This window comes from Electrona antarctica, assembly GCF_951216825.1.
Source record: "Electrona antarctica genome assembly, chromosome: 8".
Taxonomy (NCBI): domain Eukaryota; kingdom Metazoa; phylum Chordata; class Actinopteri; order Myctophiformes; family Myctophidae; genus Electrona; species Electrona antarctica.
This window is the reverse complement of record NC_136789.1, coordinates 6185646-6212674: the sequence shown is the minus strand read 5'-3', so window position 1 is coordinate 6212674 and position 27029 is coordinate 6185646. Positions and strand designations below refer to the sequence as shown.

At 41.4% G+C, this 27029-nt stretch overlaps 1 protein-coding gene across 1 annotated transcript; it reads left to right on the top strand.

The window, feature by feature from the left end:
- Positions 1-1749: 1749 nt before the first annotated feature.
- Positions 1750-25843, top strand: cUnh21orf91 (chromosome Un C21orf91 homolog). The gene is made up of 5 exons (XM_079507829.1): positions 1750-1857; positions 3120-3268; positions 21267-21785; positions 22196-22258; positions 23490-25843. The coding sequence occupies exons 2-5, from the start codon at positions 3142-3144 to the stop codon at positions 23657-23659; spliced, it is 879 nt and encodes a 292-aa protein (XP_079363955.1). The 5' UTR covers positions 1750-1857; positions 3120-3141; the 3' UTR covers positions 23660-25843.
- The last annotated feature ends 1186 nt before the right edge of the window (positions 25844-27029 follow it).

The following is a 27029-nucleotide window of genomic DNA, read 5'->3' as shown; positions in this document are numbered from 1 at the left end:
TCATCTTGAATGGGATCGTGACAACAAATTCACATAACACAGCTAATCAAACCAGGCCATAGACTACTAGTTCCATCCTATACATTCAAAGAATCCACAGAGGGATTCTCTGGGCGCAGTCATAGCTGAGGTGTAGCCTACCATTAAAGTGCAGCTTGACACCTCAGCATTGATTGCCTTGCGTACACCTGGCCTACAAGGCACCGCTCCATGGATTTGTCTATACTGTCTTGTTGTCAATGCAGCTTCATTAATTAACAGGGCCTGTTTTTTTTAAACAATGTGACAGCATTATGCAAATTCTGATTATTTTAGGTTGAGCTATGCTAAGCGGGTGCAAAACTATTGTGCAAAACTATCATCATTAAAGTAATGAGAATATGTCACAGTCTGTCCCTCCATATTGTACATGTTTGCGAACACGCTGTTTGTCCATTTCTCCACCAGAGGGCGCTGAAAACGCGGCTTAAATATGCACACCTGTTATCCTACTAATTTTCATGTTACACTATCACTACTGTCCTTTCGCCAGGAGATGGCCCTACTATCATTCAATGTTAACGACCTACTTGTATTACGTTTTCTTCCCAAAATGACCAGCACAACTTTAGAGGATCTGCAATATAATTTGGTCGAGCTAACTAGGCAGTAGCCTACATTGTACAATTTCAAGGGAAACGAAATATGACGTTTTTTCGTTACATTTGTGGGCTATTATTATATGAACTTTGAATACCGGCGTAGGGCGTAACTCTAGTCTCTACCATAACCTACCTACCTGACATATAAAAGTCACCCGAAATTACTGTTCAGTAGCCTAGTAGAGCAGTGTTATTAAAATAAAAAGCCCTTTACCCATCACAACCAAAGGATGCAATGTCTATTGCATAATGCTGGCAGCCTGGCACAGGGCACTGGCAGCCTCCTCCAGTCCAGTCTACTAGCCCTACAAATACACAGGTGAGGCAGGCTAGAGGCTATGTATACTGTAGGCTACTTGTAATTTAATTATCACTAAATGATCATGTCTTGTGTCGTTTGTATGTTAAAGCATTTTTAATTAACAAATTACAATTAGGCTACTACTACTAATATATTTCATATTAACAATAATAATAATAATAACAAAGATCATTATAACAATGAATAAATGACGTCGACAATCTGACAAATCGTGAATCCAATCAGTTTTCCACCGACCTTGTTTGGCTTGTTGTTATTATGGGTTGATCAGGTCGCGGGAATTTCCCACGCGTGGCGCATGGCTTTGTATGAAGAAAGGGCTAGAGAACGTGGACGGCGATGTGATGAATGATTGTTGACTGCTTGCATAATGCATATTCAATTTGAAACATCCTTTGAATATTGACCAAAGAAAACGAGCTTTCAATCACATGCGTTTATTTATAAACCGTAAAATAGCAAACATGTAGGCCTATAAATTAATTCTCCTCTCATCTGTAAATGTTTTGATGACGGCACCATCTCTTGACTATGGGGATATTATACTTATATATTGTTTTGAGGGTAATGTTGTCTAATTATAAAATCGCATATAACAGAATAACGTTCTACACACTTGTACTTTGTCACAATATTTATTGTTACTATGTTGTTGCCGGTATAATATTTTCTATATGGTGTGTTCACGTGTTGCCGCGCCCCTCTGGTAAACTAATGGACCATTCCAAAAGGAGGGGAGGGGGTGCTTGTTGCGTGACGCTCGTCGTCATCCTGCCTCACTCTGGCTGGCTCATATTATATTTGGCTTCCTACGGGAGGGAAGGAGCCGAAGGACACGAATTGTTGGTTCGTAAAGAACCCCAACCTTTCTCTGAAAAGTGTTAATATTTTAAGGTGAGTACTGTGCGCTTTTAGTCGATACCGAACCCAGCCTGGGCCTGACACTTTGATCTAGCTGGGTCTTTCTTTATGGAGCATCGCAAAATAACGGGTCACGAATCAGTCAGAAAGGCAGCCAGTCTCGCTAGCTTAACTTCATGTATTGTTACTAGCTGTTGTTAACGTCGTTAGTGCGTGTTGAACGTTCACATTGAACTGGTTTATTCATTATAAATATTCATGTTAATAAAATAAATCTTCCACGCGGGAGTTTAAATGGCAATGCCTTTGTCTTTGCTTTGGTGAACATATGTTAGCTGACATGATGGGCCTAACGCTGCATGTGTGAGGGAAAGTTATAACGCATGGGCTCGTTGTTGTTGTTCTTTGTTGCCGTTGACAAACCCCACAGGGGTCCACGACACCCCACGGGGGGTCCACCTCCAAAACACCTTTGATTGACTGAGTGGTCAGATCTGACAAAATGAACAAAGCTGTAAACTTCTAAAGAAGAGAGAGAGAGAGTGTATGTCTTCCTGAGAAATAGACAAAGGTTAAAGCGATTATTTTGACAAAGACAAAAGCCAACCTTTGTAAATTGAAGTAGGGTTAAATATACACTAGCCCATCATGTGTAAACTTCTTCCAAGTTTGGACAGCCTTCTTTCTTCATAAATATAGCTGTAGCTTTGAAACATGGAAGGATGATGTTACATTGAAGGTATTAGGCATACAGTAGTTTCTTATCTATAAAACCATGAAGAAAGAAATAACTAAACCCATTGAACCCAGGATGCATCACCTAATATGATGTGCACCAAAAGTGTTTATTGCAAAAAAATCTGTCAACGTGTAAATTACATATATTTACAGCATATTAGAGTAAAGCGAAAGTGGAGAATGAAATCTTAAGAGTTAAGACCATGACACAGTGAACTACTAATGTCCATATTCTGCAGTGAACAATTCAGTGTAAATTGCTTGTCTACAAGCTCACAGTGCTGTTTTTGCCAAAAAGATTTGGTGTTTAGCAAATAGCGTGCAGCAGCAGAGCAGCTCCTAGTTTAGGTCAGCTATTAACTATAGGATTTATGCTCTGCTCTAGGCATACATACGTGTATAGTAATAGTAAAGTAAATAGGATTTTTGTTATTCTGTGAACCAAAAAATCATTCTCTGCTAATTAAGGAATAGAATGGACTGTTGATGAATTAGTTCATTCATGAGTGTGACCTAGATGCTCATGCCTTGCCATGTGTTCGCTCTCTCTCTTGCAGTGTTGTTTTTCCCAGAGACACTATGGATGAAGAGGAGCAGTTTGTGAACATTGACCTGAATGATGACAACATCTGCAGTGTCTGCAAGTTAGAGACAGACACTGGTACCATGTCCTTCTGCCACGTCTGCTTTGAACTCAGTATTGAAGGTACGTAACCTGAGCTCCCTCCGGCTCGTGTTTGCTCACAGCAGCAGCAAAGAGCAAACTAGAAAAAGTGCCTCTCAGGGCACAGGTCTACTCTCCACCAGGCCAGGTCAGGTTGTTATAATAGGCTAATGTGAAAAGGGTGCCATTTGTTCTTACACCTTTGATGGCAATTGGATGATTTGAGGCATTTTGGTCAAAAAAATGTGTTTTGCAAAAATCCACCTGTTGTTGACGCTATAACAGGCCAATGTGAAAAGGGTGGGATATATTCCTCAGCCTAGTAGGAAAGTGCGTGGAAGATTTCACGTAAATTGCACGCTGCGTTCCTGATTTGAGGCTTTTTGTTCAGAACGGGCCAATCCTGCAAACTTTGAAAGTCAATGTTAGCCAATTAGGATGGAATATGAAATATCGGACAGATCCGTCTTGAGGACATGACTATAGAGATACTGTGTAACGATTTGCGCGATTTTTGGACAAAATATGGAGGACTAACACACACAATAAAAAAATGTGTTTTACAAAAGTCGGCCTCCTGGTGGCACTATAACATGCCGTTCTGGAAAGTGTGTGTGTGTGCAAAGTTTGGCATCGACCGCGTTAACGGTGCCGGAGATTAGCTGGTAACGGACGGACAGACACACGGACGGACGGAGTGCAAAACATACTCTCTCCCCATGCCTTCGGCCTGGTGGAGACAACAAAGTGATCTTGTGAGCCTTCACATGCAACTGATGCATTTGTGCTAGCTTATGTTTCAAAGCAAGTGCAGGCTGTAGTCTTTGGCACAAGGGCTGTTTTCTTCCAAATGCCATATCTTATGATAAATAATAATTCAGTCCCCATTGAAAGACGTTTATATTTCATCCAGCTGATGGCTGCTGATCAGATGAAGAGCGCTCAGGGGGAGCACTTAGAGGTTAAGTGTGTTGCTCAGGGACATAGCTGGGGCTGGGAGGTGAACCAGGGAATCTTCTGTTTCCCAGACGGCCTCTCTACCAATTCAGCTATTGCAGCCCTCCTTGTTGGGAATTTATCACTGTACATTTGCACATACATTATGTGAAATTTGTCCTCTGCAATTACAGAGCCTAAATAAAGTAGTACCAGTCGATGCCATTCATATTATGGCGTGGGACACACTCTATACCCACTCAGCTACTGCTCCCTATGAATTAAATACTCTAACCTTATGTGTGCACTGATAGAGACATGAGAGGCAATTATAAAGGTGTGCTTGGAAAAGTCTCTCTTTTTGAGTGGTGCAAACACTCCCTTACGGAGCTATGTGTGTGGGTATGAGCACGAAAACAGCATGGTTGTTTTTCACCACCTGTGCGCAACCTAACACACACAAACGCACACACACGTATTAACCGGCTCGCCGGAACCGGGCCGGCACCCTGGGTGCGTTCCTGTGGGTCTGGAGCCCTGGAGTGATTTTAATGTCTTACTGGCAAGTTTGCAAAGTAAGCAAGCACTCGTCAAACAACAGTCTTTTGCCGGGTACGATAAAAATCCAAAGATTTTGACGCAAGTCTTCCATAGCGCTTGACATTCGGCTCACGCCGAAACAAGTCTGTGTACCAGTGCTGCCTGTGCCTTGTAATAAATCAGAAGTGAAGTGAGTGTTGGTCATCTTGGGATTTTTTGGGGCAAGTTCCCTTGTGGTAGAAATAATATATAGCTTAAAAGATGAAGGCAGCGTGGCAACCTGTTGCATAATAACACACAATTAGTCGTTCGCATTTTCCAGTTACTTGGGTTGTTTAAGATTCTTATTCTGCCAGTGGTACTATGAATCCATAGAAAGGACTTGAATGTTATAGCTGGGGATGTGGCTTGGGTCTCAGTACCACCATTGAACAGTACACCCATAACCATCTCAATGTACAGTAGCTGTACTGTCACACCATGTGTGAGTTGTGTAGTCTCAACAACAGCTCACGCCAGTTGATATAATGGAGATTTCTCTCTCTTTCTCCTTGTATCCTCTCCAGGATGAATATGTCATATTTCTATGCTGGTTGTCTGAAAGGATAACCCTCTGTTGTCGTCACCGGGGCATGCCACTATGTTGGCTCCCGTTTGATGTGTCACTCTAGCACAAGCGCCTGTGTTTGAAGTGCCTTTTCTGCTCTTAATTAATGAGCAGCCTATTTGAGAGTGTGGTGGCTCTGAGGGGATTAGATATGCCTCCCTCTTACCATTTGTCTGATAAATCCACAGGAGCTTTTCTTTGCGATTGAGAGCAGAGCGGTGCATTTATCTCTTCACAGAAGGAGTGGGGGGAGTTTGATAATGGTATCACTCACATAGATCTAGGCTAGAGGAGTAAAGTATTCTCTGAATGAGATATCATGCCGTTGATACGGAGAGGGAATCCATAAGCAGCAAATATTTACAGGACTAGACTGGTCAGTTATGTCAAAGGTGAACTGAATGAGGGCCTTTGTTTGCTTTTGTGTGTGTGTGTGTGTGTGTGTGTGTGTGTGTGTGTGTGTGTGTGTGTGTGTGTGTGTGTGTGTGTGTGTGTGTGTGTGTGTGTGTGTGTGTGTGTGTGTGTGTGTGTGTGTGTGTGTGTGTGTGTGTGTGTGTGTGTGTGTGTGTGTGTGTGTGTGTGTGTGTGTGTGTGTGTGTGTGTGTGTGTGTGAGATAGATACTTTATTGATCCCGAAGGAAATTTGTTTTGTCCAACAGCTCCAGTGTAAAAACATACATACAGAATAAAAAGAGCATGATGAACATATCAAAAAATACATTACATCATAGAAAGCAGTAGAAAAAAGGCAGGTACAGTATCTGTGGTTTTGCTGCCTGAAGTAAGAATTGTGCAACACCGAACTGTATCAACCATAGGTGAGGAAATGGGTTTTATTTTATTGTTAATGACTCTTTGTAGTGTTTTGTTGCTTGGTGTGTCATCATCAACTACATTTGTTATGTTTGGTAATTGTATCATCAGCAATTAAAGGGAAGTTATTCTCTATCTACGTCGCTCTCCATGGTTTTGATCAGAAAGCCAATGTTCTGTCCTCATTTCTGACTTAACCAAGCATCTCGTTTGGAATATAAACGCTTCTAGAGAGAGAGAGATCAGATGTGAAATCAGATGTGACAGCACGAGGTAGTAATGGCAAATTATACCTCCCGGTTTGGGGGGGAAATGGAAGGCGGGGCTTTTCAGAGTAAAATCTGCCTCATCTGCTGGGCGCTCTAGCGCCTTTTTATTTTGAAGAAATCCAGCGCACTGGAAGTGTTAAACGGAGCATGATGCTGTGATATTGTCTCATCCAGTACAGACGTAGACTTTTAAAAAGAGCCTTTGTTTGAATATAGGAGACAGTATTATTTTGTTGTAATGTTGCAAGTTTTGCATCTGGATAAAACCCATGATATTCCCAAATACAAGCCATCCAACTATGTCTCAAAACGAACATGCAATTCCTTTTCCTCTTTACTACTTCTATGTAACGGTTGGGCAGCAGACTTGAGGGTATAGGGGACAAATGTTTCGATGTAATAGATGAGTGATAACCGGGTTAAGGGGATGATATCTAATCTCAGCTGACTGCTTAGTTTAGGCATGCCTTGCTGATAGGAACCCCTGGCTCTGTTATGGGCCCACTGATTGCACAGGCATAATACCCCTAGTTCATCATGTGCCAGGATTCATTAGCATGGAAGAGAAGGGAACAAAAGGTTGCTCACTGTCCGTGCTAAGAAGGCAGACGAAGCATGCAGAAAAGTACCTAGACTCTGCCCCCCCCACTCCAAGAGACACGTCGCCATCTCCCTAAACCTTTTTCTGGAGAAGTTGGTTAGAATGATTTATTTATTGTCTGATGTTAATAGAACATGCAGCGCCTGCTGCAATGCAAAGGAGGTCTCAAATTAGTCACAATCTGTCACATTTTAGAAATTCATTAAATCATAATCTTGTAAATGGTGTAAAGGAAATCTGCAAACGATTACAGGGACATTGGCTCATTTCAAATAAAAGGCCTTTTATTTGGGACGCATGATTGAAACTTCAAGTAAAAAAAAAAAAATATTTCCCTTGCGTAAACACGTGCCTGAACACACTCAACGCAGTGGGTTCTTCTTCTCATTCACTATTTTCCTTGCCTCATTAATCTTGATGAATTACTGAACATATGCATTGTCAAACTTGTATTGTTTTTGCGACTGCATGTTGCATTTACTATGATATCATGCATTTCCCATCAGTCGGTAGTTTGGTTGGTTGGTCAGTGGTCACCCCACCTCACGTGACATCATCAGATTGATGTAATCAATATTAAGCCCATATATGGAGATCTTCTTGATGTCATCAATATTGGCCAGCAACTCTACATCTGACCTCAAACCCTGACATTCCATATGTTGATCCTTCACTATCCAATGTATCCATCCTTCCTCTTCGATGTCTCCCTTTTGACTGATACCTGTCCATTTAAACTCTAGACTGGCCTGCCCCAAAGTTATTAGTGCAGCCGCAGTGCACGCCCTCAGGCGTCTTTCTGGTAACTCAACTATAAAATGTAATCTGTTTGTTACAAAGAGCATGATTTGACAGCCACAAACTATGATCACACTATAAAATTCTTACTGTACGCATGCGCACGTGCCAAAACAGACCCCTGAGTCCTTGCTCAGGGGTTTACTTGAACTAGTGATGTTGCTCACACGTGTATGTTTACACGTGAGCTGCTGACATTATGCACAGCTGATGTCAGTCCTTACACCAACTCGAAAGCCTGATTTATACTTCATTGCATTCTGATATGGTGTGCTGAAACTAGCCTCGTGAGCTTGTGAGCTATTTTTGGAACAGCTCGCGCTAAGTCATATTATGGAGCATAAATTAAACGGCAAGATATGAATAATACAGTTTTGTATTATACATGAATCTGTAACAAAAGGCTGTTATGTTTTTATTGTCTTGCAAATGTGAACATTAACCACCTGCCCATTATTCACTTGAACCCTGTATACTACATTGACCAGCATCCCCAGGGGCAACAATGACATATTATCTACAAACTCTCTCTTTGTGACATTGTAGATTAGTTATTTTTGCCGACTGTGTGCTCCAGAAAAGAGAAGCTACGAGAGATTTACAGTAAGTACAGTAGCAATTTAGCACTGCGTGGGGGGTATTGTGTGTTCCGGTCTCCGGAAGCACAGCCTTTGTTATACTGTAGCTGAATACTGTAGTGTCTGTTTCCTGTGGAGACCTGTAGGCTTTTTCGAGGGGCGCTAGCCCCTCCAACGCCTGGCTTTGTGTGTTGGCCCGTGACTTTTTACTATGACGTATTGTGTGTGCCCCCCAAAGGCGCCCCTCACTTCACACGCATGTGATTTCTTTTACCAGTTTTGTCAGTTCAGTTTATTTTCTTTTCATTTTATTTTATTTATAGTACAAAATCACCCCAGGGGGTCTCTGTGCACTTTACAGCATTAATACATAAAAAAAAAAAAAAAAAAATCAAAGACACAAATAGCATAGCAATAAAAAACATAGTAAAACATGGTAAAATGTGCATAGCTGTATGAATCATACTGATTAAAACTAGGCGGAACCGTAGTGTATAGAAAAAAGGTGTGTTTTTAGCCTTGACTTAAATATGTCCAGGGAGTGTGCATTTCTGACATCCTGAGGGAGAGCGTTCCAGAGACAGGGGGCACGGTGTGTGAAAGCTCTGCCCCCAACCGTTATTTTATTGTGTGTTGTGACTGTGAGTTTTCCAGCATCCTGAGAGCGTAGTGGTCTTGAAGGGATGTATATATTTATTAAACTGGACATGTAAGGTGGTGCGAGTCCGTTTAAGGTTTTATAGGTCAGGAGGAGTATCTTGAAGTCGGCTCTGGCCTGTATGGGTAGCCAGTGTAGTTCTATTAGTGTTGGTGTCATGTGGTCAAATTTCCTTTTTCTGGTGAGTACTCTAGCTGCTGCGTTTTGTACTAATCTGAGACCATTTGTTGCTGTTGATGGTAAACCGGAGAAGAGGGCGTTACAGTAATCTATTCTTGAGGTGATGAAGGCGTGGACCAGGGTTTCGGCGTCGGGAAGTGAGAGTATTGGACGGATTCTACCAACGTTGCGCAGATGGAAGAAGGCAGATTTTGTAATGCTTTTTATGTGGTGTGTGAAAGATAGAGATGTGTCAAAAATGACTCCTAGGTTTCGGACTGTTGGTTTGTGGGTTATTGGGCAGCCATCGAGGTTAAGGGTTATGTTATTGAACAGATGAGTATGTTTGGCTGGACCGACTAGCAGCATCTCTGATTTGGCCGAGTTCAGGAGTAGGAAGGAGCTGTTCATCCATTTCTTGACCTCGGCTAGACAGATTTCAAGGTTGTGAATGTTGGATGGGTCAGTTGCTGTGATGGGGATGTAGATTTGTGAATTTGATCAACCGCATTGTGCTCAAAGTTTTCTTTTTTTTTAAAATTTTGTAACATGTGTGCCATGAATAGCCACAATATAAATATTTCAAAGTGGAAAGTTTGAAATCCATCTCATGTGAAAATGGCCACTGATCTTGTGTGGCGGCAGTTTTGGTGTTAGAAATTATACGGCAACCTACCTAGTAATTGTTTCGGCATGTACTGGTGGAATAACATTTTCCCTGTAGTAAAAATGCTAGAAATCTAAGTACTGGGATAGTGTATTGGCGTTGAGAAAGGGAAAGAGCTCAGCGTAGAGCCGAGAGGCTGTTACTAGTGGTCGAGACTCGAGATGAGCATTTGTTTCAGCCAGAGACCATAAGTCCATCACTTTGCATAGAGCCACTTCCTTTATGCGGGTGCTTAGTAGCGAGACGAGAGAGCGTGTGACAGCTATGATGCCTGTAGCCAAAATCTGTTCATTGACTCAATTCTTCAGAGCAATGTTGAGTTGACGATAGGCCCTGAGGAAAGGTGAAACTTAAATAAATTGCATGAAGATGAGGGAGGGAGAGGTTGGGTAAGGGAGAGAAGAGAAAGGCACACTGAATGATGGGGAAACACTGCAACGTACACACAGCTGTCTGTAATCTGATTTAATAAGTCGCTGTTTAAAAAAAAAAGAAGATCAACATTGAATCTTGGACATTTTAAACTCCATCTGTTACCCCCCGCCTCCCCGTGATAATGAATGATTGAGAGAGAAAATAAAACGTTATCCTCTGTTTTTCCGATTTTAAAGTTAGTCTTGCATGCATACACAGTCACCTCGTGTAAGGTACTATACCACACACATTTATACTAATTATTTTATTCTTATTTTCCTGGGCCTCTAGTGAAAACAGTATTGTTGTTGCATACTAAATCATTATGACTAAATCATTAGTTATAATGACCTGGAAAAGTATAGGAAATAATAAATCCCCCAACACTTTTTCCAAAGTAATGGAAATATGTTTAATATCCTTCATTTTCAACATGTACAGATGTAAAAATGATCCTGTTGTTGTGTTGTGATGATGGCTGCATTCATTTTGTGCCAACCTCATTAATGCATTGTTAGGAAAACTTTATTTCTAAGTCTTTGAAAGTGACAAAATTGCCATTACATTTAACTGTTCAGATTCTACAGTTCTGCTACACATCTGATTAACACAACATACTCAACGTGACATGATAACCCGAACACCTATGACACATACGTGCATGTGGGTCAGACAGAAAGTGGGAGAGACAGCGCACCTTGGCATGCATAGGAGAGAGAGAGACATCATTCATTTAAAGCCCACTTCCGATTAACAACAAAACACTAACGTGTCAACATTATATTACCTGAAAAGACACAGTGGGATAGACAGGGAGAGAGACACATTTTGACAGACCCTATATTATTATTGGGGTGAGCCTCTTGAGTGAGTGGCCCTTTAAGTCAAATTGTATGATGTCCAGAAAAGATTGGAATATATTGCTGTTGGTGCTATAAGTATGATGTTGTGTACTTGCTGGTAGTGTATAGCTCATTCTTAAAAACATGTCTGTTGAGCTGCCAGATTCAGCTGAACCCAAACACATTCCTCCGTGTCCTTGCATAATGCAAATGGCATTTTGCTGAGTCCTGTGATGAGGGCCAAAAATGCCTACAGCTAGAGGCACAATGCCCTGGAATGATGAATTTGCCGCTGATGCTGGCCAGTGGCCACTGCTGTTCAAGATCTATTGTGGTGTGTGCTTAAAAGGGGCATGCTTTGTGGGTGAACTCTTAACCCCTAGAGTATACAGAGCACTGCTGCCGCTGGCAGTGTTATGTCTGGAAACAGTGATGGCCCAGAATGTGCTGACTGTGCTACTGTATGTGGTGCTTGACCCCACCCAGCTGATGCTGAATGGTTCCCTAATTAATTTACTGTCTGGGAGATGTTTGGTGGTCATATATAATGGGCTGCTTTCAATGTTCATTTATCATTGATTTAGATATAGAGGCTCATTATCCAGTACAACCTACGAAATGTTTGGTTCTGACCAGAAGAAGGAGCTGGACTTATTTTAATTTTAAAGGGCTACTAAAGGACTTTTTTTTGGCCATATTCACAGCCACATTAAAGATCCTGTATTATGGATCAAGTGTAGGAGTTGTCAAATGTGTTGCTTCTGATTGCTAAATAATAGTCTATTTCCATATTTAACTATTTAAAGTTTAAATCATACCATGGACTGGAGCTAGGTAAACATTTATTGCCACCACCACACACAGTATCAGTTTATCACCAAAGTGCCAACTGATGCCTTTCCCCCTAACGGTAGCCTATACGAATTGACCATTTACACTGCTGTTGAACCAAGCAGTGGCAAGGGAAAGCTTAGCTATCCATTTGTGTTAGAGTATTGATTTGGAGGACTTAACTCTTCACTCTGCAGGTTGACTGTGGAATTGGAATTTAAAGGTCATGATAAACGAGAGAAAATGTAGCTGAGAAAAGCTGCCAGGACTTACTATTTTATTTCTGTTTTCTTTTTTCCCCTCTTTTTATAGTAACCTTTTACCCATTTCATCTCCCAATTTATTCAATTTGCCAATCAAATCCTCCCACTGGTTGCCACTGCCGTTTTACCCACTGGCTCACCTGCCAGTGAGGACCCCCAACACAAGGATGTGGATGTGGTGGGGGGTTGATCATGTACATTTACGTTGGTTTCTCTCCTGTGTCAGATGAATTGGGTTAGCATCTGTTCATGTGAGCTCTGTCTGGTTTAGAACCAAGGCATGCACAGCTGTCAAACACTGCACATGGAGCTGTGCCAAGTAGCTCTATTTGGACACCTTAACCCAATGACCTCTGTCCTACTTGTACCAACTGTCATCCCGGGCTCCAGTAAAAGTGTGTCAAGGATCAAGTGTCCTTGTACACACAATAAACAGATGAAAGCAAAAACAGAGGTCGGCACAAGGACTGGAGTGGAATACACAACGTTGTATGTGGAATGTTATATGGTTATTTTGTACATCTTGTATAATGCGTTGGGTTTTATATGTAATTTCAGATATGATGTTCCTTTTTTCTTTTTACCAGGTCTCCTGACCATGAAAACCCTAGTGTTCCTATTCTGGGAAAGTCATAATAGGCGAACATTTGTTGAAAATAGGCATGCGACATGTTTTGAGCTTGTCGATGCAGTAGTTTGTTTAATGGAACTGTATATTACATATACGCTATACTGGCTGGATTTTTAACGGTGCGGTGCAGGCTGCTCAACAACAGGCTGCAGTTATAGTGCTCAGTGTGAATGGCCCTTTGGACTGCTCAACAGTGCCACTTTAGGTCACCCAGAGGTATTGCAGCTGTTTGTACTCCAGACAGACAGACAGACAGACATACTACAGACATACACACGCGACCAGTCATTGGAGCGTTTAGGCACTGCTGAAGAATGCCAGACCACTGCACTGGTATGGTCCTTTAGCCATATTGAGCGGGACTTTATTTTCCATCCCGCACTATTTAACAGCTCCTTTTCAGCTCTACGTCTACGCACATCTGTCGGCTCACTGAGTGATTATTCCCGCTTTCTTCATTTAATTTATTGTCAAAGAAAATTGTCAAATAAAATGATATACCAGCTGGTGCACTGGGATTAAAAATGCAGCATTTAATTTGATATGTTAGAGTACTATGTATCCTATGAAAGTTATTTGGCATTTTAGCATTTTACAATGCATTCCTTTCTTGGCTTTGTTTGTAGAAACTGGAAGTACCAACTTGTAACAGATTGTACCCATGATGACTTTAAAGGACAACTTTAGTTTTTTTTCAACCAAGGTTCATGTTTTAGGTTGTTATTAGAGAAAGTAAAAGATGAGTGTTATTCTTTTTTCATTTGCTGCTTTCTTTCGTTTTAGCTATTTTTGATGGGGCGGGGGCATTCGAGCATGGGGCTAAATATGTATTTTTTTTACAACATTTTATAGCGATCTTTTTTGTATTTATTATTTACTATAGTCCTACTAGACCCCAGGTAATTACATCTGGCCACAAAAGATCACAGGATCTACTGAATGTGAAGGGGGTACTATAGGGGGATGGCATACTGTGTTGTATGGCTCAGTTTGTCAGTCACCCCCTTCACATTCAGTAGATCTTGTGAGGCCAGATGTAATTTTTCTGGGGTCTAGGAGGACTATAGTAAATAATAAAAAAATAAATCGCTATCAAATTTTGTAAAAAAAAAAATCATATTTAGCCTTATGTTCGAATGCCCCCGCCCCCTGTAAAAAATAGCTAAAATCGCTAAAACGAAAGAAAGCAGCAAATGAAAAAAAACAAACAACCGTGCTGTTTTCGTGCTCATACCCAGCCAGCCAGGCAGGCACCCACCCAGCCAGCCAGCCACCCACCCACACACAACTCCGTAAGGGAGTGGTTGCACCACTCAAAAATGAACACTCATCTCTAATAGCAACCTAAAACATGAACCTTGGTTGAAAAAAACTACAGTTTTCCTTTAATAATATAAATGAAGTAAATATATGAGGACACATTTTGCATTAATATAGTATACAGTAGAACTTGTGGTATGTGGAAAATTGTGCTAGCTTAACTTCACACTAGATTTTCTTTTTCTTTTTTAAGATATATAATCTTTTGCTTTTTCTGCCTTTATTGATAATTTGAAAGTAGACAGGAAATGGGGAGAGAGGTGGGGGGGCAAAGGCCGTCGGGATCGGGAGTCGAACCCGTGGCTGCGTGGCACGCCGTCAGGCTGGCTCAGCAGCTTAGGTGCCCGGACGGTTGAGCTAACCGTGACACAGTGAATTGTATACAGTGCATTGATCCTCGTGGGACTTTAGGCACGGGGGTCATCCCTATGTTCCGAAGGTTCTATGTCCCTCACTTACCTTAGGGTTAGGTAAGCCGGGGAACAGAGAACCACTCCCCTTTAGGATACCTATAACGGATTACCTCATTTATATCTGCAGAGCAGGAGAGAAATACAGGAGAACAAAGCAGGCTCTCATGGGCATGAAAAGATACCCTCGGAACAGATTACATGATAAGATTACCGTTTCCATGACGGCAACCACTACAGTAGGTCCTAGTCTGGCTGCTAAAACGTTGCTTACTAAATAAAGAGCAGGATTCATCACTTACATACTACTTGTATACAACTCTTATGTGCTGTATTTTTGTGGAGTGGATCCACATTTCTAACCAAACTTTCCTTTTTATCCAAAACCATTCTATTAGAAAAACAAAATGTGCTTTTTTTCCTGCTACATCCACACCAGCCTATAGTTTATCCACTGTCCTTTACTTTGTACCACCCAAGTTGGAAATTGTTTCAAGTCACCTGAAATGGCTCTTTTACTCTAACACGATTACAATTACAAACACTTGAAGGCCCATGGCCCACCATCATGATCAGGTACTGCTGCTCACTTGGAAAAACACTGTTCTATTCAGTAGTGAAAAGACAGTCAACTGTTGTACTGTAGTAAAGAGGCTGTTCTTTAAGAGCTGCTGATCATCACTGCCATGCTGGTAAATGTCCCTGGCTGCCACGGCAAAACAGAGTTGAGTCACCAGGGCCTCCCCTGAATTGTGTGTGTGCTTGTGTGTCTGTGTCTGACAGTGAAATACAGCAATGCTAAGCTGCTTAGCTAGAATGGGATCTAACCTGATTGTGTACTACCCTGGTTGATGGTCTGATGGTCTGCTAGTAGTCTGTCTTTGTCATAGTCCAGGTCAGGAGCTGAGGCTGAGTAGCTTATGAGCTGTTGGTTGACTTGTGTAGAAAGTTAATGAAGACCCTAAAGGCAATATGCTTCAGTCCGTGTGTTAGCCTAATCATAAATATTTGTATAGTACCTTTCATGACATGAAATGCAGCTCAAAGTGCTTTACAGAGCAAACAAAAGCATAAAACATTGAAATAATAGCAAAAAGATTGTCTTCACCAGGCCAAAGGTGTCCGTCAGTCCGTGACCGTGAGCATCTAATCTCCTAGCCTGGCTAATAAGCCAGACTCAAATCACACTGTCGTGTGGTATTTGAGTCTGGGGATGCTGTGTATGGATCTTGTTTCCCGGGGGGCGGGTTCAAACATTTTCTCTTTGACGCAATTGGTTAGAGGTACTGTCAGTCAAAGGTCTCAAGCATTGAATGTCACTGTACCAAAGCCCGCCCATATTGCATACTGTGTCACACCAGTTCTCTGGTGTAGGAAATGGGTGTACAATTGAGCCTCTCCAGACCGTAATCCGCCGGCAGGCAATTCTTTTTTGCCAACGGCTGATTCGGTCTGGCTTATTAGCCAGGCTAATAAAATCTCCGGCACTGTTACTTGTCCAACATACTCCTTGGACAAGTAAAAACCTCTGCCCCACCTTTATCATAGCGGCCTGTTATTTCGCTACCAGGAGGCAGATTTTTGCTAAACCCATTTAGCTTTTTAATTCTCCTACGCATATTGGTACACATTATCTCTATGGCTACGATTGTCTTTCAAAGTTTGCTGGAAGGGGCCGTTTTGCACGACGAAGTACTGCTGAAACGATCGGCAGGAAACTTTGCATGCACACACTAGTAGGCCAAGGAAAAACCCTATGTTTTTTCAAATCGGCCAGTTATAGAGCACCGAAGTCCTGACGTCACTGTCAGTAGAGGGCGCCAGTCCACAGGTTCGTGTACTTTTTATTTGCATTGAAATCCCCATTTTAGATCTCTTCATATAAGAACTGTGTTTGAAAAATAAACCGATCATCCCGGCCTTTTCACTCATATGGATATGAAGCATCGACTATAGGTGGAAATGTACAAATATACCCAAAGAGTAACAAAATAAGCGTTAGAAACGAGTCAAACAACCCAGAGACTACATTTCCGTGTAGGCGGGGTGGCTGCAGCTGCCTGTCGCACAACAGAAACTGACATGTTCATTAATTTTTATTTATTTATTTTATTGATATTTAATGTTTTGTGGTTACTACGAGTTGAGTCAGCTGAGCTTACGTCAACGAGGAATCTCAGGAATGCAATGTGTTGACAGCTGGGCGTGACGTATATTAGCAACGACATTGCTTTCATTGTAATTTCAAGGGTTTTGCGGCCACATTAATTTTTTTTTTCCCAGAAACTGGCTGTATCAAATATTAATGGACATAATTAACGACACACAGCCACCCCCCTGACAGAAAGCCTGGGATGATCGGTTTATTTTTCAAACACAGTTCTTATATGAAGGGACCTAAAACCCCCCCTATGGGGATTTCAATGCAAATAAAAAAATACATGAACCTGTGGACTGGTGCCCTCTACTGAAAGTGACGTCAGACTTCGGTGCTCTATAGGGCCACCATGACAGATTGTGTGAAACACATTTTTTGTTACTACTCCTACATATTTTGTTCAAAGTCTCGAAACCTCATGCAAATCGGTATACATTATCTCTGTAGTCATGTGATCAAGTTTACTTTGTTTCATGACTCTATTGCTTTCCTAAAATAATTGATCTACAAGCTAACAACTTTGTTGCATTGCTTGTAGATCATTTTTGGCAAGCAACACCGTCATGCAATGGAGTAAAAAAATAAAAAAAAATTAAACATACGATGCCAATATGCACAAGCATGCCCATGCGCGGCTAGTGTCATTGTAGCCATAGTACCCCAACAAGATTAATTGTTTACTGTAAATATGTCAGGTTTAAGACCTCAGGGTCAGGGTGCACATTCAACACACACAAAAGCTAAGAATAGATATTCCCACACATGGCCGAGTCACACTCTTACAGCTACAGCATAGTCTAGTAACTAGACTATGCTGTAGCTGTAAGAGTGTGACTGTTTTGAGCTGAGCCTTTTCTTTTGGGTTATTTTCCCCCCCTTTTTTTTAAATTGATTATGCATGCATGAAGCATTGAGTGTTTTTATTGACATTTTCTGAATATTTCATTATTCTGTGAAATTCAATAAAAAGACTAAACTGAGTTAATTCAATTGTCTGAGTTTGATTGCTGAAAGTAGGTCTGCATAATGTTACTAGACGGGTAATATCCTCAACTGGTTCTGGCCCACATCAAGTGACCTTTTGACCAATGCGGCCCTCACCCCAAAATGGGTTCGACAGGCCTGGTCTAGTTAGTAGTATGTGCTAAGGGAAATTAGATGCATTCAGCTTGACCTTTATATAATGGGAGAGTTTATTTGCTGCTTTTAGCTCTTTAATCAGCCAGTCCAGTTCAGACTTGCAAGGACAAGAATGAACTGAAGATCCATTGTTTCATTTTGTAGTTGATCCTGTTTTAAAAAAAATACCGTTTGAAAGGAATGGTTCCTGATAGTAACACAGCTTTATAGGTGAACCTGGAGACTTTTTTCTGTATAATGTTGGAGAAAATGCTACATTAATTTGACCAACATTACATAACATACGAATGGTTGATCGTCCTGGCTACAAAAAAATGTGCTAGTTGTAAAAAGAATAAAGTGAATCACCTCAAATGTATTGAGCATTATTGCAGCTTGATGTGCTGCTGCTTCCACCTTAGCGAGAGATAAAAAGCTACAAAATGACCAAACATGGCCACTTTGGCCAGCTACATTAACTGCTGCCGAGTTGTTTTGCTCAAGCCACACTGCTTAAAAATAAGGGTTAAATAGCACAGGGAACTGGTTAACGACAAGAATTAGTTTTTCTTCTTTATAGAATGGAACAGGATTTTGGGTAGATAGAAGGGGAGTGTAAATGGTGAAATGAACAACATATGATTGATTGATATTTCACTGCGTCATTGGAGTATTGAAAAAAACGTAGCCAGCTCAACGTTTTAACGAGTCACCTAGTCTCACCAAGTGTTGGATGTCAGTTTGTAGCTTCATGTCGCTGGCTTTCTTTTTTTACAATATTTATTTTATTTGGAAAAAGCAGTACAATAACAGCATTTCTATGCATACATAGGACACAAGTGCAGTTCCCAGGATTTTTTTTTCACCCCTCTTCCCTCCCTCCCCCCTCCAAGTGACTCCATCTCCAGTGTCTCTGTAACATCCTTGCTTTCTTCAGGACTACATATGGCATCAAGTCAACACTTAACAGGGGCAAAGGGCAATATCGCTTCAGAGTGAACATTTCAGAAGGAGAAAAAGAGGAGAGTGGGCAGACAAAAGACAAAGACAAAAAAACAACAACAACCAAGAAACTAAAGTATTTACAATATTGCTGAGGGGAACAAAAACAAAACGGCTTTGGACTTCGACCATGAGAAGAGGAAGGGTGTCTTAAACATTTTCTACAAAGATCATAAAGCAGGCCATTAGGACCAGTGAGATCACACAAAGTCAGCTCTCAGAGGGGCAATGTGTACTATCCAGTTGTTCCAAATTTGGTAGAAATTGTCTAGTCTAGTTCTTAGGATGTATGTTAATTTTTCCATTTTGAAAATATCCAGGACTATTCCGTGCCAATCGTCCATTGTGGGTGTGATTGGGGCCCCAGTACAGGCTGTACTGTATACCACTGGTTCTCTGCCTTACATTGGGCACAGCCCCCCACCCCATGGGCCCCAGTACAGGCTGTACTGTATACCACTGGGCACAGCCCCCCACCCCATGGGCCCCAGTACAGGCTGTACTGGGCCCCCCGCCCCATGGGCCCCAGTACAGGCTGTACTGTATACCACTGGTTCTCCCCCACCCCATGGGCCCCAGTACAGGCTGTACTGTATACCACTGGTTCTCAAACTCTTAGCTCGAGACCCAAAAGAGAAATTAGATGTTTGCCCGAGACCCAAACTAGTGAAAATAGAAGATCTACATTTAGCTCACAACGCCTCAATTCGCAGTATATTTCTTTTCGTTTTTTTGTCGATGACAATATTCTGATACTGTCTGTAATCAATTTATGTGGCATTCTGTAAAAAAGAATATGCAGAGAGAAAAGGAACAAAAGTAGCAAATGCATACAAATACAAGGCTGTAGAATAGATGTTACTTTACAACAGAAGGTGGTCTTAAATGTGTTTTATAAATGATAAATGGTGCATTTATATAGTGCGCTTTACATAGATTGTGCATTACATTCACACACACATTCATACACCGATGGCAGAGGAAACCTTGCAAGGCACCAACCTGCTCATCGGGAGCAATTAGGGTTTCAGCGTCTTGTTCAAGGACACTTGGAATCTTACGGTTCCCAAGTGGCCTCTCTCTATGAGCCACTGCCGCCCTGTTTAATAGTTTTGTCTGTCTTCTTGTTATTACAGACAGCTTTTTTTGCTTCTGGTGTCCTGCACCACAATATGCCCAGCCCGTGTTTAGCATACATACACCAAGATACACCACAAACAAAATATATAAAAAGTTACGGAAACATCGTTCTCCAGTGTGACTGCCATGTGCGTGTGTGCATGGCTGCATGCGATCCTGCCAATCGCGTGCGGAACGCTGTAGCACTTCTGATAAAAATATTGAGAAAATCATGCTGAGCTTCATTCTGTATGAATGATTGTCATTAATCCCATTAATGTTTTTACTGTAACCTTGCTACCTGCTAGCTAGCTGAAGGCTTTCAAACAAAGCCTGAAGAATAAGCATCTCTTTATTGTCAGTCACACACACACACACACACACACACACACACACACACACACACACACACACACACACACACACACACACACACACACACACACACACACACACACACACTCGTCCTTTCTTCCACTATCTTCCTTGCCTTGGGCATTTATTGAGCTCTCTCATTAGCAAAACTTGCTCTATATAACCCAGTTTGCTGCAAGGTCGTTTTGACTTTGGTCAGTGTGGCTATCCTTGAATTCTACTCCCTGTATGCTAAATTAGTAAAAGGGTGTTTTTTGAGTGGTGCAACCACTCCAAGGAACAGCAATGTCCGTCCTAACCTATGTGACTGTGACTATGTTTAGAGTACCAGTAGGGGCAAAAGTGGCGCTGTTGTGCCAGAGAGAGAGCGAGAGAGAGAGAGAGAGAGAGACTCAGTTCACACGGGTGTGATTTTTTTTTTTACTCAATCCTAGAAGTGTCTACTCTCTACTGTCGGTACTGTTTAAATGTCAGGCGATGTGTCTGTTTTGGAAGGAAGTCTAAGGTAAGCCAACTATAACACAACTGCCCAGGTACTCTGTGTGAACATAATATATTCTGTGAAGCTTCTTCAGTGAGACTTCTCACTATTTTAGACAATTGGTGAGATTGGGTTAATCTGCCATCACTTCTCTCTCTATGCTCTGGTGGCTAATCCATCGCATACTAAGCAGCTTTCACAAGAGGTCACCGTCGGTGAATCTTCCAGTTTTAGCTTGCTTTTACAGAAGTTTAATCAACTCAACTTAACTTGAGTTCTATAGCTCAACTGTCAGTAGCTCAACTGTCAGTCATTTAATTTATAAATAAAGATGCTCAATCTATCAAGTGCATTACTGTCCAACAATCCCTACAATTCTGTTCCTGTGACTATGCCTCCGGGGCACGGGCTGATTGTTGACTCAATGCTTTGTGTCTATGTTGTTTCAGGCATCTCCTCCTCCACTCTGTTACACTCCAAGTCCTTGCGTGGCCACAGGGAATGCTTTGAGAAATACCACCTCATCGCCAACCAGAAGCTGTCACGCTCCAAAGTGTCCCGCAGTGCCTACGAGGGCATGAAGCTGGCCCTCAGCCAGAAGCTGAGCCGCATCATCCAGTACGCCCAAAACAAAGACCTCTCGGATTCCTCCGAGGGCCCGGGCCGACGGGGAAACAAGCTCCTGTACTACAGCCAGCCGAGTGACTGTAAGCTGCTGCCTCAGTCTGACGCCCAGGTGCCCCGCTACGCTCCCCGCTGCTGGGATGCAGCCAATGCCACAGGGCTGCCCGATTACACTCTGGGAATGTTGGAGTGCCCCGACGAGGATGAGCTGGAGCTGGGACTGATGCGGGATTCACAGGATGATGTTTGGGCAGGCAAAAGCAGGAGGGGTCTACGCTGTGGAAGTCAATCTTCTGCAGGAGACCAGGCACAGCATGGACACCAGGGTCATAGCAGAGACGAACGTAAGCATGAATCACCACAATCATTATAGCCTAGATTTACTACATGAATGACTTGGTGGATTGTAACGGTAATTTATTTATTTCTCCCTCTACCCCAAAACGAATCCTTTCTTTCTTGCCTCGTCATTGCAGCAAGGGTTGATTGTGTTCATGGGGCCCTGAAGAAAACCTAAAAAGACTTAATATCAATGATATTGTCAATTTTATTTTCATTGCTTATACTTCATTTACAATGTTTTCATTTCTATTTTTATTTGGTGTGATGGGGCTGAGCATACCAGAGGCAATGAGGTTATTTTAAATTAACTGTATTATTTGTACACGCTGATGGAATATGTATGGACAGGTGGAGGTGGGTCTCTGATTTTGTTCCTTTGATATTTTCTAATCAAAACTGTCTTTCCCCTTAGTGGTTAAAATGAGTATGGAGGAACTCCATCAGCTGAATGACCAGCTACTGTTGCAGATACAAAGTAAGGAACTGTTGAACAAATATGTGTTATGAAGGTGGATGATTTTTTTTGTCATTGTGATGCTTAGAATGTTGGACAAGCAGGTTGCAAGTCTCTGCATGTTTTTATTTTCATACTGTACTGAAATTAACACAACACTCAAATGGACACCGTAATGTCAAGTATACCCTGTCGTAGTCCATGAACTAAACATGTCAAACCGGCATGGTCCTTTAACCACATGGACCCTAGCGTCCCTTTTCTGGTCATAATAAATATTTGGCGAAAATAGCAGAACGTGTCGTAGACTCATGAGCATGTTAACCCTTATCCCTAAACTTATTTGCCATTTTTTACTATTTAAAAAAAACCTTTTAAAAATGCTGATCTACAAGCTCACAACATGTAGATGTAGATCGGCTAGTTGAACAATTTTAGATTTATTTTCAAAATGGTAAAAAATGGCAAATAAGTTTAGGGATAAGGGTGGCCTTGAGGTAGAGGGAAAAAAGGAGGGGACAAGTAGTGAACAACGAGGAACCCTGGTCAACAAAGTATATCACATCTTGTGCTTGCAGAGAGTACAATACTATGGAGTACTCTCTGCCAAGTAGAGTTTTGACATCATGGATTCACTGAATGAAATTCAATAAAGGTGTGCCTAACACAGTGTTGGGTTCTGAAGGACAGACAAGTCAAAGCACGTAACCAACTGCATTAAAGCAGACACTGTGGTGGTGTGCTGGCTCATGCCATGCATACTGTACATGTTTACTGCATCCATCACCATTCTAAGTTAATTGTAACTATGGAAGCTCATTTTATGCTTTGTATCCAACCCTCTTGGAACAACTTGATCTGCTTCATTATAATGTTACTGGGAACAGATGTGTAGGCTATAGTTTTCATAAATGATTCAGGGCAGACAACACACACATGCTAGTATTTATGATCTGTTATTTTGGATGCATTTGCACCATCCATAAACTTGGTAAATGAGTGTTTGTGGCTCCATCACTATGTCCTTGGTTGACATTATGCTGGCATTATACTGTATGTTTGTTTTTGGCTTCTCTTTTGTCTTATAAATTATGCGTTTTTACGTCATGTTTTGCAACCTGCTTGTCTAACCAGATTTATTGATTTCCCTCCCGTTTGTTTGTTGTTCCTGCCTGCTCTCTTTATACGACTTGACCCTGTGTGTAAATTGACAGCTTAACACTGATCCCTGTGTTTCTGTCACTCTCTACAGAGGTGTTTGAGCAGCTGACCGCAGCAGTGCAGGAGAAGGACTCATTGGCATCAGAGCTGCATGTGCGTCACATCGCCATAGAGCAGCTGTTCAAGAATTGTGCCAAGCTGCCATGGCTGCACATCAGCAGGGCTGGCGTGAAGGCCAGCAGCAGTGGCCCTGTGGAGTAAAGGAGGCTGAAGGCCAGCGTCTTTGTCTTGCCTTCCGTGCTTGCTGCAGACAGGCTGAAACGAGCCTTGTTGTGTAGCCTTCTTGACTTTATGCACAGTGAAGTTGAGAGAGGGTGTGCGTGTGCATTGGGTGATGTGGCTTTCCTCCACCAGGTTGGGCTGATGATGTGCAGTTGAAGATAGTTTGGAGGTTTTGAAGGTTTTATTATTGCTTGACATGGAAACGCTAGTGAAAGTCCTGTTTTACGCTTTGTTCTGCAGCTCAGTTGATTTGGTGTTTAAATCACTTGAGCTGAGCCATAAGCCAGGCTCCAGAACTGATTCCATGATCACTCAAACTAATTGATTCCCTTTCTCTGTGTGAAAGGTTGCCCAAAGCAATGCGACACATTGACCTTAGGGTCCTATGTGTTCAAGATTGAGGTGAGCTTTCCACTGTTGCTGGACATGTTACCTCTACACTGACACTGGCATTATTTTATAATGCCTGATTAGATGTACTGTATACAGACTTTGAAGATAATCTAATCTACATAAATGGTTGCTGTTTGTTTTTATTTCACTTTTATTTATGATGTCAGTTGTATTCTCCAGTTTATTTCATTTCAGTAGTATTTTGAATTATCAGTATCAAAAAGGAGAATATTCAAATATGGATATTGCACCAGCACCGCTCTATACCACTCTTCCATATTAGGCAAATGTTTCTCTTGTTGCTGCGAGTGCTGAGTTGCAGTATTTTATACCAATGGAATTGGATGAATACTTGATTTGGACTGGCCTACCAGTGAACGTGTTACTTTTTTAAATACTGTATATGTATCTTATGTGAACACTGCAACTTAAATTATTGACCCATATTTTTTTTTCTTGTTTTTTTCTTTTTAAAGAATTTTAACTGTCTTTGTTTTATGTTTTCTTTCAAGTTTGGATTTTTGCCTTTCCCTCCTTATTTGGTGACCACTGATCTGCGAGGGCTAAGCTGATGTTACAGCAATATAAACATGAACATTTATACAGTTCATCTTCTTCAGCTCACTAGGGTTTGAAGGGGACATACTGTAAGGAAATGTTGACTTTACAGTTAGGGTGCACATAATGGACAGTGTTTTTAGCCTGTAGTTGGTTTATTGTGTCATCTCTCATGCTTAATTTATACTGTCTCATAGGACGATGTAGTTCACCAAAAATAGATACAATACAATACTGTACATACAAGCTCACAACATGTTGCATCTAGCTTTAGATATTAGCCCTTAGGCAGAGCTGAGGTTCAGCCAGTCTGTGAATGGTAAACGTGAATCTTGATGTGATTAATCTATTGTCGGCTCTCCAAAATTGTAATGGCAATAAACGCTATATTAGGTTTTCTTGACCTTGCCGGTTGGGTGGGTGTCAGGCAGAGATGCTACCAGCTGGGCTGAAGACTACAGAACCCACCCTGTGGGAGGAGGAACAAACTAAACAAGATGGCTATTTGCTTTGAATATGTATTCAGGAATCCTATGCAAGAAATAGACACTTTGAAATAAATCGGAAGCCTTATATGTGGAAAGATTATAGATATAATACCTAGTTTTTGTCCCCTAAGGTGGTCAGTTGGCTACCTAAATATAGTGCACATGGAAAAACCCTGTTGTCATTGAATTGCCATTTTTAATTACACATCTTTGTCAACGCATCCCATTTTATGCTCTTTATAAGAGATTACATATATTTGACCCCTTGTGGGTTGAACTCCATTTCAAAACGTATCTTCATTTTGATTTAATCGATAAATGTGTGTTTTGGTTGTGTCTTATTATGCAAGTTTATGGGTCCAGTCATTTTTACTCCATTACTTGTTATATGAATTTTGAATCTGAGTGCTGTGCAGGCTTGTTAGCAGTGAAAACATGTCTTACTCTTAAACAATGTCTCTGCTCGGCAAACAATTCAAGCTGCCTGCCATTGGTTTGTCTGTGGCGGATCCCATTGATTTGTATCTGACATGTATACATACCTGTTAACTTTATCTTCTAGACTAGATTATGGACAGGTTATCCCCCTTCTGATAATTCATATGGCTGCGTTTTATGCTGTGTTGAATTTTACATTGTATTTATTGTGTTCATGGAGCTTGTGTTCATGGAGTGATATGTTAACAGTTTGTATTTTTTCTAAACAATTTAAATAAAATACAATATTTTTAATATTTTGATATGTATATTTTTTTAAGTTAGCATTTGCCACGTTTTATTACATGGATAATCACTCAAGTTTGTCTAACCCTTATTCAAATTATGACATTTACTGGATTTAATTCCGGTGTGGGATATGCCTACATTAAGTACCGGTGTAACCTTTTACTGGTGAGATTGATGTTGTATACAGCATCTTAAATGAGTGGGAGAATAAAGTCCTATATCATCTACTTACCAAGTCACTTATATTAAGAAATTTAAACTTCAGGACAAGTCATTTTGGTATTGTCAAACAAATATTAATAATCTTTATATAGCACCTTTCACACAAATGCAGCTCAAAGTGCTTTACAGAGCAAAACTGAAAAACTAAATGGCAAAACAAGCAAGCGGTTAAAACAAAACGGGAGCAAATCAGTCAGAACAGTGAGTACAGGAATCCAGCCTGCTGCTGATTGGCCAGGCTGTTTTGTGGCCGGGCATCAAGTCTGCCTGAGAGTTCCCAGATGGGAGCAGGAGGGGGGAACCCAGTGTACTCTCTGCTGCCCCATCTGGCGGAGTCAGGTTATCAGTTACCCGTCACTACCCGTAAACCTGACTTAACCTCAAAGAAGTCAGCAACACCCACAGCCACAATACTAGAGGGAGCGAGAACAACAATCTGGTACCACCCACTTTAAAAACAAATATGGGTAAATTCTCCTTCTACAGGTGGAATGCCCTTACCCCCCCCCCCCCCCTCAAAAAATGCAAATCACTTGCATCTTTTAAAACAGGCCTGAAAATCCACCTTTCAGCAGGCCCAAGGGAGAGGAAATGATCCCCCCCCCCCCCTTTTCCTTTTCCCCTAATTGTATATACAGTGTTTTTTTCTTTACTGATACTTTTTACCTTTGATTATATTGAATTGCGTTATTAACTTATTGTTCATGTCATGTCTATGAATTGATTGCATAGGGCCCAAATGGAAACAAGTCAGCAACACCCACAGCCACAATACTAGAGGGAGTGAGAACAACAATCTGGTACCACCCACTTTAAAAACAAATATGGGTAAATTCTCCTTCTACAGCGCCGCCACAGCGTGGAATGCCCTTACCCCCCTTTGATTATATTGAATTGCGTTATTAACTTATTGTTCATGTCATGTCTATGAATTGATTGCATAGGGCCTAAATGGAAACAAG

Bases quoted from the DNA above. Each gene is read 5' to 3' on its own strand.
- cUnh21orf91 (XM_079507829.1), top strand. From the start codon at position 3,142: ATGGATGAAGAGGAGCAGTTTGTGAACATTGACCTGAATGATGACAAC. The intron at 3,269-21,266 runs GTACGTAACCTG...ATGTTGTTTCAG, and splicing joins CTTTGAACTCAGTATTGAAG to GCATCTCCTCCTCCACTCTG. The intron at 21,786-22,195 runs GTAAGCATGAAT...CTTTCCCCTTAG, and splicing joins GGGTCATAGCAGAGACGAAC to TGGTTAAAATGAGTATGGAG.